General features: G+C 44.1%; 4 protein-coding genes across 4 annotated transcripts in view; 2 read left to right on the top strand and 2 right to left on the bottom strand.

Annotated features, from left to right (window-relative positions):
• Positions 1–806, bottom strand: part of LOC106817781 (ADP-ribosylation factor 4) — a 10,530-nt gene extending 9,724 nt beyond the window's left edge. The window contains exon 1 of the mRNA XM_014822481.1: positions 591–806. Coding sequence (XP_014677967.1) covers positions 591–657 — 67 coding nt within the window. The 5' untranslated portion in view covers positions 658–806. The remainder of the gene's footprint in view (positions 1–590) is intronic.
• A 230-nt stretch (positions 807–1,036) lies between these two features.
• On the top strand, positions 1,037–5,791 carry LOC106817779 (origin recognition complex subunit 5-like). Its single transcript, XM_014822479.1, has 11 exons — positions 1,037–1,278; positions 1,435–1,527; positions 1,641–1,844; positions 2,104–2,178; positions 2,375–2,486; positions 2,688–2,818; positions 3,170–3,309; positions 3,737–3,813; positions 4,123–4,277; positions 4,629–4,739; positions 5,365–5,791. The coding sequence occupies exons 1-11, from the start codon at positions 1,174–1,176 to the stop codon at positions 5,521–5,523; spliced, it is 1,362 nt and encodes a 453-aa protein (XP_014677965.1). The 5' UTR covers positions 1,037–1,173; the 3' UTR covers positions 5,524–5,791.
• A 617-nt stretch (positions 5,792–6,408) lies between these two features.
• Positions 6,409–11,357, top strand: LOC106817780 (protein lifeguard 4-like). The gene is made up of 7 exons (XM_014822480.1): positions 6,409–6,549; positions 7,085–7,193; positions 7,422–7,527; positions 8,679–8,712; positions 9,596–9,713; positions 10,276–10,321; positions 11,037–11,357. Exons 1-7 carry the CDS (start codon positions 6,438–6,440, stop codon positions 11,238–11,240), a joined length of 729 nt encoding a protein of 242 aa, XP_014677966.1. The 5' UTR covers positions 6,409–6,437; the 3' UTR covers positions 11,241–11,357.
• Positions 11,358–12,571: 1,214 nt separating this feature from the next.
• LOC106817782 lies at positions 12,572–15,400 on the bottom strand. Its single transcript, XM_014822482.1, has 3 exons — positions 15,266–15,400; positions 14,566–14,709; positions 12,572–13,424 (listed from the first exon to the last, which is right to left on the bottom strand). Exons 1-3 carry the CDS (start codon positions 15,368–15,370, stop codon positions 13,269–13,271), a joined length of 405 nt encoding a protein of 134 aa, XP_014677968.1. The 5' UTR covers positions 15,371–15,400; the 3' UTR covers positions 12,572–13,268.
• Between the last annotated feature and the right edge of the window lie 206 nt (positions 15,401–15,606).

Genomic DNA, 15,606 nt, shown 5'->3' with positions numbered 1-15,606 from the left:
AGCTCACCGATCTCCAGGATGGTGAACTCATCCGGCGAGGCGAGCTCACCGATCTCCAGGAGGGTGAACTCATCCCACGAGCCGAGCTCACCGATCTCCAGACGAGCGAACTCGCCACACGGTGGGAGTTGGCTCGTGGGCCGAGTTGACCATAGACCAACACTCTCACTCTCACAGTCTCAAGTTCTAACATAGTAAACGAGCACACTCGCGAAACGAGGTGCAATAAAGTACCAAGAGAATGTGTACTGTGGTGAGCACAGGGACCTGAGGCGGGAAAAAAAGTGTTAAATATATAAATAGAAGGAATATATATTTATTTAGGAATATTTAGGAATTATAAATATTCTTCTATTTATATATTTATAAAATTATAACTTTTCTTTTTTTTTTCGCCTCAGGTCCCTGTGGTGGTGAGCACTACAAGTAGTACAACAGAGGTAATAATTACTAGTGTGAGCAGTACCGACAAGTCACAAGCCTACAGCAAGTCAATGACAGTGACAGTGACACTGAATACACAATGTGCACACAGTCTGTACAGTACTGACACTGACAGTGACAGTGTGAACACTGAACAGAACGCTCACCCATTAAAATTCTCATTTGTTTCTTGCCGAACAAACGAGAAAACAACGACGAAATTGTCAACCCCATGGCTTGCTGTGAGATCGCGCAACCTTATAATCGCTAAAGTTAATCCTGTCAACGTAAATCCGATGTCAATAAACTAAAAAGACTAAAGACTACAGACTAGTACAGTGTTGCCACGTATAAATTCCACATACGCCGTTGATGATGTTTTTGGGCTGTGTGGTAGCGAATTTCATAGGTAGGATATTTGGTATCTTTTACCGAATATTGTTTACGATATATTAAAAAATAATAGGTACAAAATGAAAAATATTCAAAATTACAAGTTCAATTATTTATATACAAGTTATTTTGTGGACATGCATAGATAAGTTAAATTATAAATACAAAGAGGATACCAAAATTGTATTGTTACACACGGCTATGTCATTGCCATCTACCGGGAAATTTAAATCACTTTATTGAAACCTTTTCGAGAAGTAGTCTCAGTAGAGTCATTTTAGAGTGTGATTACGTGATCAAAGAAATGAAATGTACGATTTTAATGTAGTTTAGGGTTGCTGTTACACTTGCAGGGAGATGGCTGTTGAGACACGTGCAGAAAGCACGGATTTTGCACGGATGCACAATGAACTTCCATGCAGGTCCCAGCAAATTGACTCGCTTCTTGGTTTATTTGGAGAGGTAGGTAAACATCATACTCATAGCATATCATAGCATTGGCATTGTTAGTAAATAAATGTTGATTGTTGTTGTTTTGTGTTGCACTACAAATGTTAATTGATTAGTGTGATGAGTCCTTGGCGCATGAAATGATTGCATTCCTGTTTGTGCTTTCAGCCTTCACACTGGACCTACCCGAGTCTATTTATCTACGGACATACTGCAACTGGGAAAACCTTGGTCGTCACGGCTCTGCTACAGACTCTGCGGGTAAAGCATTGTTCATTTGCTGTTGTTGTTTGTACAAACAATACGTGCATAAATGAAACGTGCAGCTAAAGTTATGAAATCACGTTTTTATTTAGCATTTTCTTGACTTCCAGGTTCCTCACGCAGTTTTGAATTGCATCGAATGTTACTCGCAACGAAATCTGTTTGAAGGCATTCTAAACCAACTCTCCAGCTATGTACCCGGCCCCGACAACGGTTACAGCGCCCTCTACAGGTGTGACAACGTCAATGATTTCATACGTCTCTTGAGGAAGGTCATTGAAACGGAAAAATTTGATAAAGAAACGGTCTATATTGTAAGTGTAGATCAACAGCAATAGCATCTTTTCATATTATGATACAACGCACTAGATCTTCTGGGTATAATGACACAGTTTCTAACGTTAAGCTAGCAACTAAGTGTGTTAAAGTGAAATGTAGAGGTTTATTTAATGAAAAGGTTAAACGGTGGAGATTCGGAATGTGATAGATTTCGATATGTATTGGCACGTAGCTGTACTATTTGATACATCGCTGTTCTCAATATATATTTGCATTGGTTTTGTTTGCATTCAGGTATTGGATAAGGCAGACAGACTAAGAGGTTTAGATCTCACGCTCCTCCCTGCACTGGTTCGACTTCAGGAGCTGGTAAGATGTGTTCCTGGGAAACATACCCCGACTGCTACATTAACTTCATGCATTCTCCATGTCTGTACTTCCTGCCCTGTTTGCTGTCATTCCCCTCCCCAGCCGTTGCGATATTCACTGAGATTGTTTCGTTAAGAGTAGAGTCGTGGTCTTCACGATAACTGCTGTAATGTTGTTCGCTGAATCTTTGTTCCAGACAGGGAACAACGTGTGTGTGGTGTTCATCAGTGAACTGGTCTGGGAGAAGTTCCGATGCGGAACGGGTTTGGTGGAACCGTACCAGATCCACTTTCCAAACTACAGTAGAGGTAACATACATCTATGTTTTACTGTCTCAATTTTTCTCAGAATCGCAGCACGCTCCACTCGGTCACATGCAACCACATTTTCCCCAGCATAGCACTAGAATTGTGTTGAATTCAGTACAGTACTCTCCTAATATCCGTTTAGAGGCCTGAGCTTTTCGCTGGAATTGCGTTGAATGCAGTATGGTTGCCGGCGTATTTCAGCGGAGTTGGTTGAGATCTTGAGTCTCGATTGTCCGTCGGAGTACGGAACAGACTTCTACAGGAACTACGTGAACATGCTGCTGGGTGTGTTCCACCTCGCATGCCGAGATCTCAACGAACTGCGCTACCTGGTGAGCAAATGTAGAAGTTATTTCTCGATCGGTTTCATGCAGCTCGCCCGATGTGAGGTGATCGTTAAATGATCTGCTGCTTCAGTAGTATTTTACGTTTTTTGAAGTTTATTTGAATATCTGTGTAGTTTTCCAATTCCCTGAGAAGTTGTGAAAAATCCGCAAACAAATTATTATTAGTAATTTATTTATTGACCCTCATCTGGTCCCAATTGTATTTTTTCGCGCCTGTCACACATTCTACCTTGATGTGAGTTACGTGTATCACATCTAAACCGGCTATAGACGTTTACACACATGTATTAGCACCGCCTCTAGCTGGTGCTGCCATCTGTTGTTGAATTGATGCAGGCGCAGCTGAACTTTGCTCGGTATCGTAAGCCGGTGGACAGGGGAGAGGCGACGGAACAGGACGTGAGGAAGCTGTGGAAGAACATAGAGCCACATCTGAAGACGGCCATCGATAGCATCTACCTGAGAGAGGTGTCCAGGTACGTGTGCACACCTGGGCTGGCTGCCTGGCGTGTTACCTCTCATGCCCAGGTACTGAGAGAGGTGTCCAGGTGTGTATGCATGTAAAAGAGAGAGAGAGAGAGAGAGAGAGAGAAAGAGAGAGAGAGAGGGAGAAAGAGCGAGAGAGAGAAAGAGAGAGAGAGAGAGAAATCGAGGAAGTGAGGGAGACGGGTTAGGGCAAGTGTGAGGTGGAGGGAAACAAAGGGAATATAATGTGTGAAATAACAAGTGGATATAAGCAGCCTTGGTTATGAGTAAGCCCATGCCCAGACCTACATCCTTCTCCTGTATATACTCGAGCCTCCTGAGAGAGGAGGTATTGTATGCCACGGTACTTCCTCTGTACTGGGGAGGGCAGTAAGGCACAGGGAGGAACGCTGAGTCAACTATTACTCTATGATTTAGTTCTCAGTGGGAGAGAATGCAGAGCCAGACAGCTGATGAGGAGACGATCGATGGAGATCTATCTCAGCTGCCCCAGAGTGAGTACATGACACTGCACCGTGCTGCCATCTAGTGCAGTCTTTAACCGCACTTACTAGAAATGAGAAAAACAAGGTGACCTCGAGAGCTGTTCTTCTAAGTTCATGAAGTTGTATACTGACTACATGCGACAAGGGGTGGGGTGGGTTAAACCCTCACCATGGCATTATAATCCATGACATATATATTGAGCTTATAACATTATAGCCAAAACAGCATGCAGAGTTACAGACGATATGGGGTATCACGCGCATAACTGGCAATAAACGTTGGTATTTATTTGTCATGTTTTATTCATCTCTCCTCAGCTCTCGCTCCGCGTGCCAGCGTAGAGCTGCCCTACTACTCCAAGTTCCTGCTCATAGCTGCCTACCTCGCCTCATACAACCCGGCTAAGAGCGATCGGAGATTCTTCTCCAAGGGCCGCGTGAAACGCACGAAGCAGACCAAGGGAAAGAAGACGGTCAGTATTCTCTCATTTACGATCGCGATCGATTGATTGATTGGAACCGCGATTGATTGATTAATTGGAACCGTGATCGATTGATTGATTGGAACCACGATCGATTGATTGGAACCACAATCGATTGATTGAATGGAACCGTGATCTATTGATTGATTGGTCAAGCAGCACATGGACACCAGTGTATCCTCCTTTGCGGGAGATATGGGGTCCGTCTCGAAAAAAATCCCAGTAACGTTTCCGTAGCGCTAGATTCGTATCGGCTTTCACCTGATACAATTCAGGTTGTTCCCTCGCCGGTGCACAGACTGGTGATGTGCTGCCATCTAGTGTGAATGATGTGTATTACAGGCGAGCAGTCAGCTGCTTGGACCGAAGATATTTGCATTGAACAGACTGTTGGCGATCTTCTACGCGATCGGAGATGAACGCATCGTGCCGACCGCCAACATCTTCACTCAGGTACTGACCTTGACTCTGGCCCTGACCTTGACCCTGACCCTAACCCTAACGGAGACGAACACATCGTGCCGACCGCCAACATCTTCACTCAGGTACTGACCTTGACTCTGGCCCTGACCTTGATCCTGACCCTGACCCTAACGGAGACGAACGTATCGTGCCGACCGCCAACATCTTCACTCAGGTACTGACCTTGACTCTGGCCCTGACCTTGATCCTGACCTTGACCCTGACCCTAACGGAGACAAACGTATCGTGGCGACCGCCAACATCTTCACTCAGGTACTGACCTTGACTCTGGCCCTGACCTTGATCCTGACCCTGACCTTGATCCTGATCCTGACCCTAACGGAGACAAACGTATCGTGGCGACCGCCAACATCGTCACTCAGGTAATGACCTTGACCCTGACACTGACTCTGGCCCTAAACATGATCATGACCCTAAACCCTGGCTGTGACCCTGACCTTAACCCAAACCCTAACCATGATCCTGTCTCTGACCCTGGTACTGACCCTGACACTGGCCCTACCCCTAGCCCTAGCCTTAACCCGAACCCTAACCGTATTGGAGCCAGCGAATGTTAGTGAATTCGGGTTGTCATAGTTTCTCTCTCTGCCACCAGGTGTCGTCGCTGGTCACGCTAAAGCTGCTGGCGCAGGCGAGCGGGGATGAGCAGATCGACGGAGCGAAGTATCGATGTCTCGTCTCCCTAGACTTCATACGATCGATCGGACGCAGCGTCAGATTCAACGTGCTCCGATACCTCTACGACTTCATATAGAGAGGGCGCCACCGCGCACGCGACGATAGCAGGGCGGAGCGTACGATACCTGTACGACTTCATATAGAGAGGGCGCCACCGCACACACGTGACGTTGTGAGATTTCGACGTGCTATGCTAATTGTACGACTTCATGGGGACACAGTAGCGATTCACGTCTGTTGCTGTGATCCCATTAAAAGTGGCCATAGTTGTGTATTTTTTTACAATGTTTCTATTTTTATACACAAATGATAGTAATAAAAATGAAATGTTATAAAACGTCAAATCAAGTGTCGTACTCGATCTCTTTCTATCGCTAGATCTTTTCTCCGAAAGTGTTTGTTAGTCAGCAAATGGAACCTACAGTACATCTCTGTGGAGTACATCTACATCTAAATTCTGGGCAGTAGCTCGACGCGCTGGCTTGCAATAGTTACTTCACTTCACTGCATACGTAGGACACGACCAGGTTGTATACACCAAGTACCGATGGTACATGGTCTAGTGGGAGCAGAAATCAGGTCTCATAAGGTGCCTAGTCGAACCACATTTTCTCGTAGCTCAATAAGAGATATGGGTTGGCGCATTTCCAGTATCTACCAGGATTTTTACAAATGAGAGCATATACTCTTAGAAGATTTGGCGCCAGGGAGGCGGGTGGACTACAGTTCCCCTTGGGAGAAAATTGGTATCTCGCCAGGGAATAATTATCCCTCCCCGTTCCCACCCCACCGTGAACCTTATCCCCAATGCTCCGTATTCCCTAGTGATATCCCTGGTTTCCTGTAAGCGTAAGCCGGTAACGCTCGAGATTTTAATATTGGAATTTTAGTAGCGGATTATGACTTTTTCTGCTACTAGATGGCGCTACCTACCTACAATTGGGAACGGTGACGTCATTGGCGATCTCACGAACTTGATAAATAATCAACATGGCTACGGTATCAGGAGAAGAATTTCCAGGAACTGGAAGCAAACCGAGTATTGTTGATGATTTTATGTACGGATCGAACGTTGCCCAGTCCCACGTTTATATAAGACTAGGTATGTATAATGTATGCATTTTCATTTCACAACACAAAGCTTGATAGTTCATTAGTTGGTCAATCTCAATGCACTTCCTCCGTCTACGTTGCAACTATACTGTGTAGACGTAGTCTGTAGTCTGTATGATTCATCACTTGACTCTTAACCTCATAACCTCATTGAGAATATTCGTTATGTTGTTCGTAGCCCAGGGGACTGTAACGACGTGTGGAATCTGCGTCAGCTCACTGACTGTAGTAGTTGGGATGAATTCTTGTATTTACTACGTGCGTACATAATTTTGTATTGTAATAATCTAATATTGTATGTACATGATGATGTGGCATTATTTGTTGTTGGCAACGTTGCTGATCCTTACTCAGTCGTTACGATTATTGTATTGCTATACGACCCACGCAGTGGCCAACCTCCGAATCAAACTATGACTGTACTTTGCGCTAACACATCGTGTGTTACTGTAGTACCGTGTACTGTATCGTGTGTTACTAACGCTAGTCGTTTGTCATGAGTTTATTGTTATTGTTCCCTGCAGGATTTTTGCGGAAGGTCTATGGCATTCTTACGGCACAGTTACTCCTCACCACGTTGGTTGGAACTATCTTCATCCTCACCCCCGCGGTGCGAGAGTTTGTGCAAAGCAAGTAAGTATATATATATAAGTATATTTTCGTGTAATACACCATCGTATTGTATTCTATTACTTGTAAATGATAGTATTTTAACAGGTTAACCACTGTTGCATCCATCAGATTTTTTCTCCATGACAAAATATGGCACAAAAAGGCGATTTGTGATGGGTGTAGTCCGCCACCGCTGCTTCTGCAACGTTCACAGTCCGCGAAAGTTTGAATGTTTGTGATCTTTTGCAGCCAATGGCTCCTGATGCTGTCGCTGTTTGCCTCCATGGGCCTTGTTATCGCGATGTATGTGAAGAGGATGGAAACACCGATCAACTACATTCTCCTGCTAGTGTTTGTAAGTACAGTCTGAGTCGGTCATGCCTGTATAAGGGTAAAAAATACACGGGAGCGATGAGCGATTCGCTCTTCAAACCTCCGAACTCGCTCCCGTGAGGCTCAAAATAGCTCCCGTGAAATTTTTGACGAGAGCAATTTTTACACAGACTTGAAAAAGAGCTCCCAGAAAAAAACGGCATTTTTTCGCTGGCCTGTATGTGAGGGATAGTGAGGAAATCCTCACAGAAGTGTTCTTTACGGACAGGCGTTCGTTCTGTAGACGTGTCATCTGTTTCACTGTGTAACTCCAACTGTCACTAGTCAACTGCCACCGAGGGCAAATTCCTAAGGTGTCTATTATAGATAGATTATCATTCTAGACTGATTGTCTCATGGGGTAACTGCAACTCAAGCGGAAATATCTTTTATTGGCAATAGTCCGTTCTATAGAGGCTGTATACCTGGGGCCGGTTGCACGAAGCGTGATTAACTTTAATTATAATTAAATCACTAATCATGATTAACCTCCCGTAATTATGATTAGTTTATCATATTTAAAAATCTGTTTCACAAAGTGATTTAATTACATATTTAACTAATCACATAATTAGCCGACTTAAACATTAATTACACTGTAATCAAAATGGCGGACAACGCAAAAAGTACCTGCAAAATGGTACATGAAAAGGAATTAATTTGCAATTATGATTACTAAATTAGTAAAGCTAATCTTAGATAATTTAAATTTCCTTGGGAAAAAATGGAAGTAAAATTTCCAATTGTAAAATCTGCAGCCTACTGACTGTACTAGTATTACCTGCATACTACTACTAGTACTAGCAAATAATCATGATTAGTGGATTTAATCATGCTCCTGAGTAGAATTAAATATTGTGATTAACTTAATCATAATTAAAGTTAATTACGCTTCGTGAAACAGTCACTTTAATTTAATTACGGGAGGTTAATCATGATTAGTGATTTAATCACGATTCAATACTTAATTTCGCTTCGTGAAACCGGCCCCTGATTTATGAAACTGAGAGAGACTTTCATCAAACCAAAAACGAGAAGGAAATGAAGTAAATTGCTGCCACTGACTGGCATGATAATAGAGTTCAAACTTTCCATTTCTGCATACAAATAACGACAAACTTCTTTTTTTCGCAGACCCTGGTTGAGTCTTACGTCGTAGGAACAATAGGTAAGTTATCAGCGACAAGCTTTGAATGCGTAATACATTTCCACAGCGTTTACAATGTTAATTATCTGTGTAGTCGGTGATGTAGTTTGAGTGGGAAGTTAAAGAAAATAAACCAGTGTTTTTGACATAAGCCGGATCTGCGTAATCAGTGGTGTAGTTTGGGAGGGAAAATAAACCATTTTCGTGGAAAAAACAAAGGTGTGGAATCCAGCTGACTCAGACAGAAGACCTCTGCCATACTGGCAATATACATATATACCAGGAAAAATAATTTTTTTATTTCCGGGGCTCTTTTTCCAACTCCTGAAAAAAATTCGGGGGCTATTTTTTCCACTTCGGGGGCTATTTTTTCCACTTCGGGGTCTACTTTCTTTGCACTTGAATAAAACCTTGTGTAATTCACAAAGTTACACAAACCCGTGTTACCCACGTCTGTGGCAGTGCACATTATGGCTGCGTACGTGCCTGCTGGCTAGGGCGGCATTGATTGAAGTATGGGGGGGGGGGGGCGAGTGCACTGATTGTTTCAGTCGCGTGGGGCATGTTGATGGCACCGCTGGTGTGAGAGAGCGACAGCAAAACTCTTTCCTGGAATTGGAAATCTGGAATTGCAACTGCGCTGGAGCCGAGACACTGGCTCAGGCATTGCGGATTTGCAGCAGCTTGCACCTGCAGGCCGTGGCTGGCTAGTGTAACCAGTGTCAATGCATTGACTTCGAAGCTTGCGATCATTACGGGGCGATTTTGAACCGTTTTCTTTTTAACTGTCGCCCCCGTAATCAAATTTTCGAGCGCTCTTTTGGGAATTTCGGGGGTGATTTCACCCGCCGCCCCCGTGTAATTTTTTCACTGATATATACCATGCTGCTTGTTCCCCCGGCAGTGACATTCTACGATCAGATGATGGTCCTGCAGGCGTTTGGCTTGACGTTTGCCGTCGTCGCCGGCCTCACGGTCTACACACTGCAGAGCAAGCGAGATCTGACGTCCTGGGGAGCCGGGTGAGTGTGTGCGACACACAGACAGACAGACAGATGGGCGGACAGACAGACAGACAGGCAAGCAGACAGACAGGCAGACAGACAGACGCACAGAGAGACAGACAGATGGGCGGACAGACAGACAGACAGGCAAGCAGACAGACAGGCAGACAGACCACTCCTCCACCTCGTCGAAAAAAAACTATGGCCACCGACCGTCCGCGCGACCTAATTCGGATGGCGCGGGTTTTCGTCCAATTTTGTTTATGTTAAAATTGTTTGTGTGTTACTTATACCGAAGGGGGGAACTTGTTGGTGCCTGCGTGCAATCTCGATTTAACGAGTTTATTATTCAGTTGTAATTTTATGTACAGTTTTGAAGTCATTCGGCAACTGTGTTCACATATTAGCGTAGTAAAATCGTAATATTAAAAAAAAAAATAAAAAGTGATAAAAATTTCTGCAAATGTAATGGGTGGCAATTCCACTAATAGCTAGGAATATTGGTAACGTTTGCTAACAGCTAGGAATACATCGTCCTGACTAAACGCAAAATTCTCATCGCATTCTCTGCTATTTCCAGGTTGTTCTCCGTCTTGTGGATTCTCATCCTAGCAGGATTCATGCAGGTACAGTACGCACGGACGCACGCACGCGCTCCCTCACCCACTGCCCTCGCATCCACGACCCGCACACTTCCTTGCCCCTATCACATCAGTAACACAGAAAAGCACTCAGTCGTAAACGTACGGAACACGACGCGCCTAACGACACAATAAGTGGAATTGCTACCAGCATGCCGCCATCACCCCGGATGTCAATCCGAATCGCGTCACGAGCGCACGGCGATATTAAACAAGTCGTGACGTTTAGACTGGGACGTCTCGTTAAAAAATCTTGTCGGGTTAGAGAGAACATGTGGGCATGCACGCGACGAGAGACGTCTTAATTATAACTCATTAAATAAGTTCATTCGGTTGCTAGATAGTAGAGCTGAATTTTAATTTTTACTCAACCGTGTGAATCAAAACTTTTACTCAACCGTGTGAATCAAAACGTACTGCTGACGTTTTGCCTCCTATTAAGGAGGCTTTCTCAAAGCTGACTCTTAAGTCTTCATTCTAACTTACTTTAATGATATGAATCCTCGGCAAATGATGGCAGATAATCTTTTCCCGACTAATCGCAACGATGATCGCGAAGGAGATACTTTAACGAAGACCTCGTGTAAAAAAAAATATTTTTTACAATTACATATGTTTATACTTATTCTGATTACCTGTCTAAACTTATTCAGATTATTTATACATTTTACGCAGAATTTAATTTTTCTCGATTTTTCAGTTCTTCCTGCAGAGCGACGTGCTGGAGCTGCTTCTGTCGGCAGGGGGCGCCATCGTCTTCTCGCTCTTCATCGTCTACGACCTGAGCATGCTCATGCACAAGCTGTCGCCCGAGGAATACATCATTGCGGCGATCAACCTTTACCTGGACATCATCAACCTGTTCCTCTACATACTCCGGCTCCTCAACGCTGTCAAGAAGTGAGGGCGAGGAGCCGGCGTCGCGTATGCTGCGTCAGCGAGGGCTGGTATCGTGCCTATATGTCCTTCTACCCCACTACCCTAACCATACTAAACCCTAAACCCTAACCATACACCTAACCCTAACACACCGCCTACTACCTACTACTACCCCATAACCCGCGACCTACCCTAACCATTACTACCCTTACCATAGTACTCTAACCATACTACCTTACGCATCACTACCTCTACCATACTACCCTTACCATACTACCTAACATACTACCCCTAACCATACTACCCTAACCATACTACCCTTACCATACTACCCTTACCATACTACTAACCCTACCCTATACCGATAACTAACCTAGCATATACCGCACTACTACCGCTACACATACTACGCTAGACCCCACTACCCTAACCATACTATACTCTACTCTTATCGCTACTACCCTTTCCCAAGCGCGCTGTTTTTTCCGACTTCGTTATGAGTTACGTTAATGAAAAATAAATTTCACTTCATTAACACTTGTTCAAACCGACGGTTGGATAGCTGAGTTTGTGGTTTCATGTATAAACGAGGTGAATTTCTACGCGGTGAATTCAGTTTGGTATAAGTTGTGTTCGAGCGTAGCGTCAGTATTATGATTTTGCGCTAACTGTGAAATACTTGCTTACCTACTCGAAACTTTTGTCTTGATAATTATAAAGCTTGGGGGCGACGTTATCCATAATGTATTGCATGGAATATCAGTTTATATATGTATAATGAGCAGTATTTCGCGGTTGTGGGGTGGCATGGAAGTGTAACGAATTGTCGAAATATTCAAAATTCCTAAAAAAAAAATGTGGATGACAGATTATTTCGATAGGCTTCATGTATTATGCTGTATATTATAATTATGGTGATGTTAACGTCGAGTAGAAGATTCCGTAATGTAGAGGCGCCCTCTACAAAGTACATTAAATGTAAATACTTTAGAAGATGAATATTGTCAAATAAATTGGCGATGGTTTCTATGGATTAACAATTCTATTATATTCATGTAGTTTGTTGTACCAGATGCAGTCGTCAAGTAGCCTGAGTGTTAGGAAAATGCATTTCATAGAGTCAAGATTGGTTAGAAGACAATTGGATCAATCACGAGAATACAAAGTTATAACACAAATATCTGTAATGTATCAATGTTTCATGATTAACAATTAGCATTGTCCAACACGGGCTGAGAATATAAGAGACAGGTTAGTTTTACACAAGGCTTTGAAGCATTGCCGCATTATAGTAATCACAAGAAAAAACTGGCATGGATCAACTTAAATATGTTAAAATTTTAAAAAGTAGACCACATACATACATTCACACTAAACACGACTATCAATCAATCAAAGGCACGACTGGTCGCTGCTGCCACCTGTAGGCACAACGGTCTCTACATAAAATGCTGCGCAGTTACAAACTTCTTACTAGCCTTGGTTACGCCCCTAATACTGTTTCCATGGTTACTGGCCAGATACGGATATCCGCACCAGGGTTACTGTGTAGATACAGATGCCGTCACCACGGTTACCATCTATACACGCGTTTTCTGGCTCGCTGGCTGGCTACCGTTAAACTACGAATGCCGTATCACAGAAATATTTATACATAATTTTGGCAGATAAGTATAGTACTCTTTAGAGTATAATTGCTGCGAGTTGTTTGCGGTCGATTTCTGACAGACTTCTACTATTTATTAAACGGATGCGCAATGATAACCTAACGTGTGTGTAGCGTGTATGCCATAGCACAAGCGCTGAACACAAATACCCAAATCTACGTCACGATTAGGCCACGCCCCCTTTCAAATCGAATTGCGTCTCGTTGATTTTTCTGGACTTACTATTGCATTAAAAGGTACAAAAACACAAATTTTTGATCAAATACCTAAAGAAAAGCAGTAATATGATAACACATAATTGTTTAGTGTATTTTACTGAAAAAAAAAAGTTCCTTTCGCATAGGCTTTAAGCTACGAATGTTCTACTCACGCTACACGTCAGACGCTCAGGTTGAGCTGTGAATCTCATCCTCGCTGCACTCCGACTGCACACCCCTGCTGTCCGCTTGTTTCCACAGCGAGGCGCTCGCCACCAGGGGGAGTCCCGCGTCAATCCATCCGCCGATAGAATGCCGACTTTGATCTCGCATCACGTAGTTAATCTGCAAGTATTATATGATAGTTGTAGAGTGTGGGGTACCCCTCTATGTAAAAAAAAATACACGGGGGCTCGGGGCGATTTAGCCCCCGAAATGCCAAAAAGAGCCCCGGAAATGCCAAAAAGAGCCCCCGTAAATTTGCATAGAGTTCAATGCAACCAAATTTTAGAGTGCTATTTTCATGCACGCGAGCTTGAAAAGTAGCCCCCGAAAAATACATTTGTTCCCTGACCCCTCTATGTAGGGGTTTATGATGAGTCACCGCCGCGTTAAACCCCCGACTACAAATTAGATCGATAGCTAGAGATATATGCGCCGTGCATGGTGTCAATGCAGAGTCAAACAACAATAGTCATAGAGAAAAAACGATATTGGGTGTACCAACAAGATGGGGGGGCTGGTAAGTTGTGGCGGAGGTTTGCTATCTCCGATTGCTCTTGTAGAATGCGTTCACGTCACCAACCGAAGCTTACAAATGCCAACGACAAACGATAACATAATATTAATGAATAATGTTATCATTTCAGCAGACGGCAAAGGATGAGAAGACGAGAGAGAGAAGAAAGTAAACATGTAGGAAACAGCCATTCACTGAGCAACTGCATAGTAGTAGTATATATATACATATACAGTACAAAATCTATTATCCAAAATTCTGAAAACTGAAAAGCTCCGAAAACCGAAAGTTTTTTCGTGGAGGTCGTCTGCACACCAAAGCTCGCGTTTGGTGCCAAAACTCGACCTGACGAATATTAATGTGTTTGGCTGCACAAGGTTCACTGCAGAAATATTAATGTGTTTGGCACTGCTCATACACTTTGTGCTGTACCGGTACAGCACTTGGCCTCTTGAAAACTTGGGTTTTGGTACTGGCTAGTTGCAGGATATACGGTATGTACATCTGTACTGTTCTACCATTCCGAATTCCGTAAGGTGTGTGGTCCCAAGGGTTTCAGATAATAGATCGTGTACTGTACACCTATACGACACACACACAGACTAACTATCTAACGATGACCAGCGATCCAGTCACCATCACTTGCTCACTGTGACCAATCAGCAGCGTTCGACTTCAACAAAGTCATGGCCGACACCGTCGTCGCCGCTAGTACCTGCAGCTGGAGATAGAGGGCGCTGCTAGTACCTGCAGTTGGAGATAGAGGGCGCCACGCAGTCGCTGCACGTTGTAGACGTGTGTTCGCACCGTGTTGTCGCTTCCTGCCACTCTGTCACTCGCCACGTCTCCGCCGCCGTCCGCCGTAACCGTGGCGACGAACGCCGTGCATCCCTGCAGACGGAAGAGAAACGAACCGAGGTGACGTCGCCGTGGTAACGGTCGTCGAGGACGCAACCGATGAAACGTGGTGACGCAGCTGGGTTGCGTATCGCGTCGTGTGTATTATATCACACGCTAGTCAGTCACTGATGGTTGTTATCATTGCAGTCATAGCAATAATGAGGAATATTGTCTCATCAAGGCATGGTCAGGAATTCTACACAGACACGATGATAATAATGAAGATTCTATATCCAGAATTCTTTCAGGGCGATGACTATGATGATGACGATGATAAGGATAATATTCAGGATTCCTGGATATGTTGACGATGATAATAATGATGACAATGATGCTGATGACAATGATGACATTGACGATGCTGCGTATAGCTGGGCGTGGGTTTCCGCTGGAGATGATGACGATGAAGATGATGATGATGACGATGATAATTACTGTGATGTTGACGATGATGCTATCCAGGATTCCCACTTGGGCGACGACGATACTGACGATGACAGTGCTATGACAACAATCACCCTGACGTTGACGATGACGCTGCGTTTACCTGGGTGTGGCCGAGGTCGGTCACTCGGACGCTGACCACGAGAACGTTGGACAGGTACACGGAATCGGCGCTGAACGGCCGGAGAAAACTGACCTCGACGGTCATCCCGGCGTCGGCCACCGTAAACACCTTCTTGTCCCCTGCAAATGAGCGAACGCCAGCAGGGGTAGAAATTAGTTTGAAAATTTACAGGCCAGCAGGGCCTGTAGGTAAGGGATTTTACAGGCCCGTCAGGCAAATTACAGGCCGTGCCATCTAGCCATAGGTAATTATCTAGCTGTATATTCTATTTATGTACACACACACACACACACACACATATATATATATATACGTATATA

Source organism: Priapulus caudatus, unplaced genomic scaffold (genome assembly GCF_000485595.1).
Source record: "Priapulus caudatus unplaced genomic scaffold, Priapulus_caudatus-5.0.1 Scaffold1861, whole genome shotgun sequence".
NCBI classification, from domain to species: domain Eukaryota; kingdom Metazoa; phylum Priapulida; class Priapulimorpha; order Priapulimorphida; family Priapulidae; genus Priapulus; species Priapulus caudatus.
This window is presented reverse-complemented; position numbering and strand designations above follow the sequence as displayed.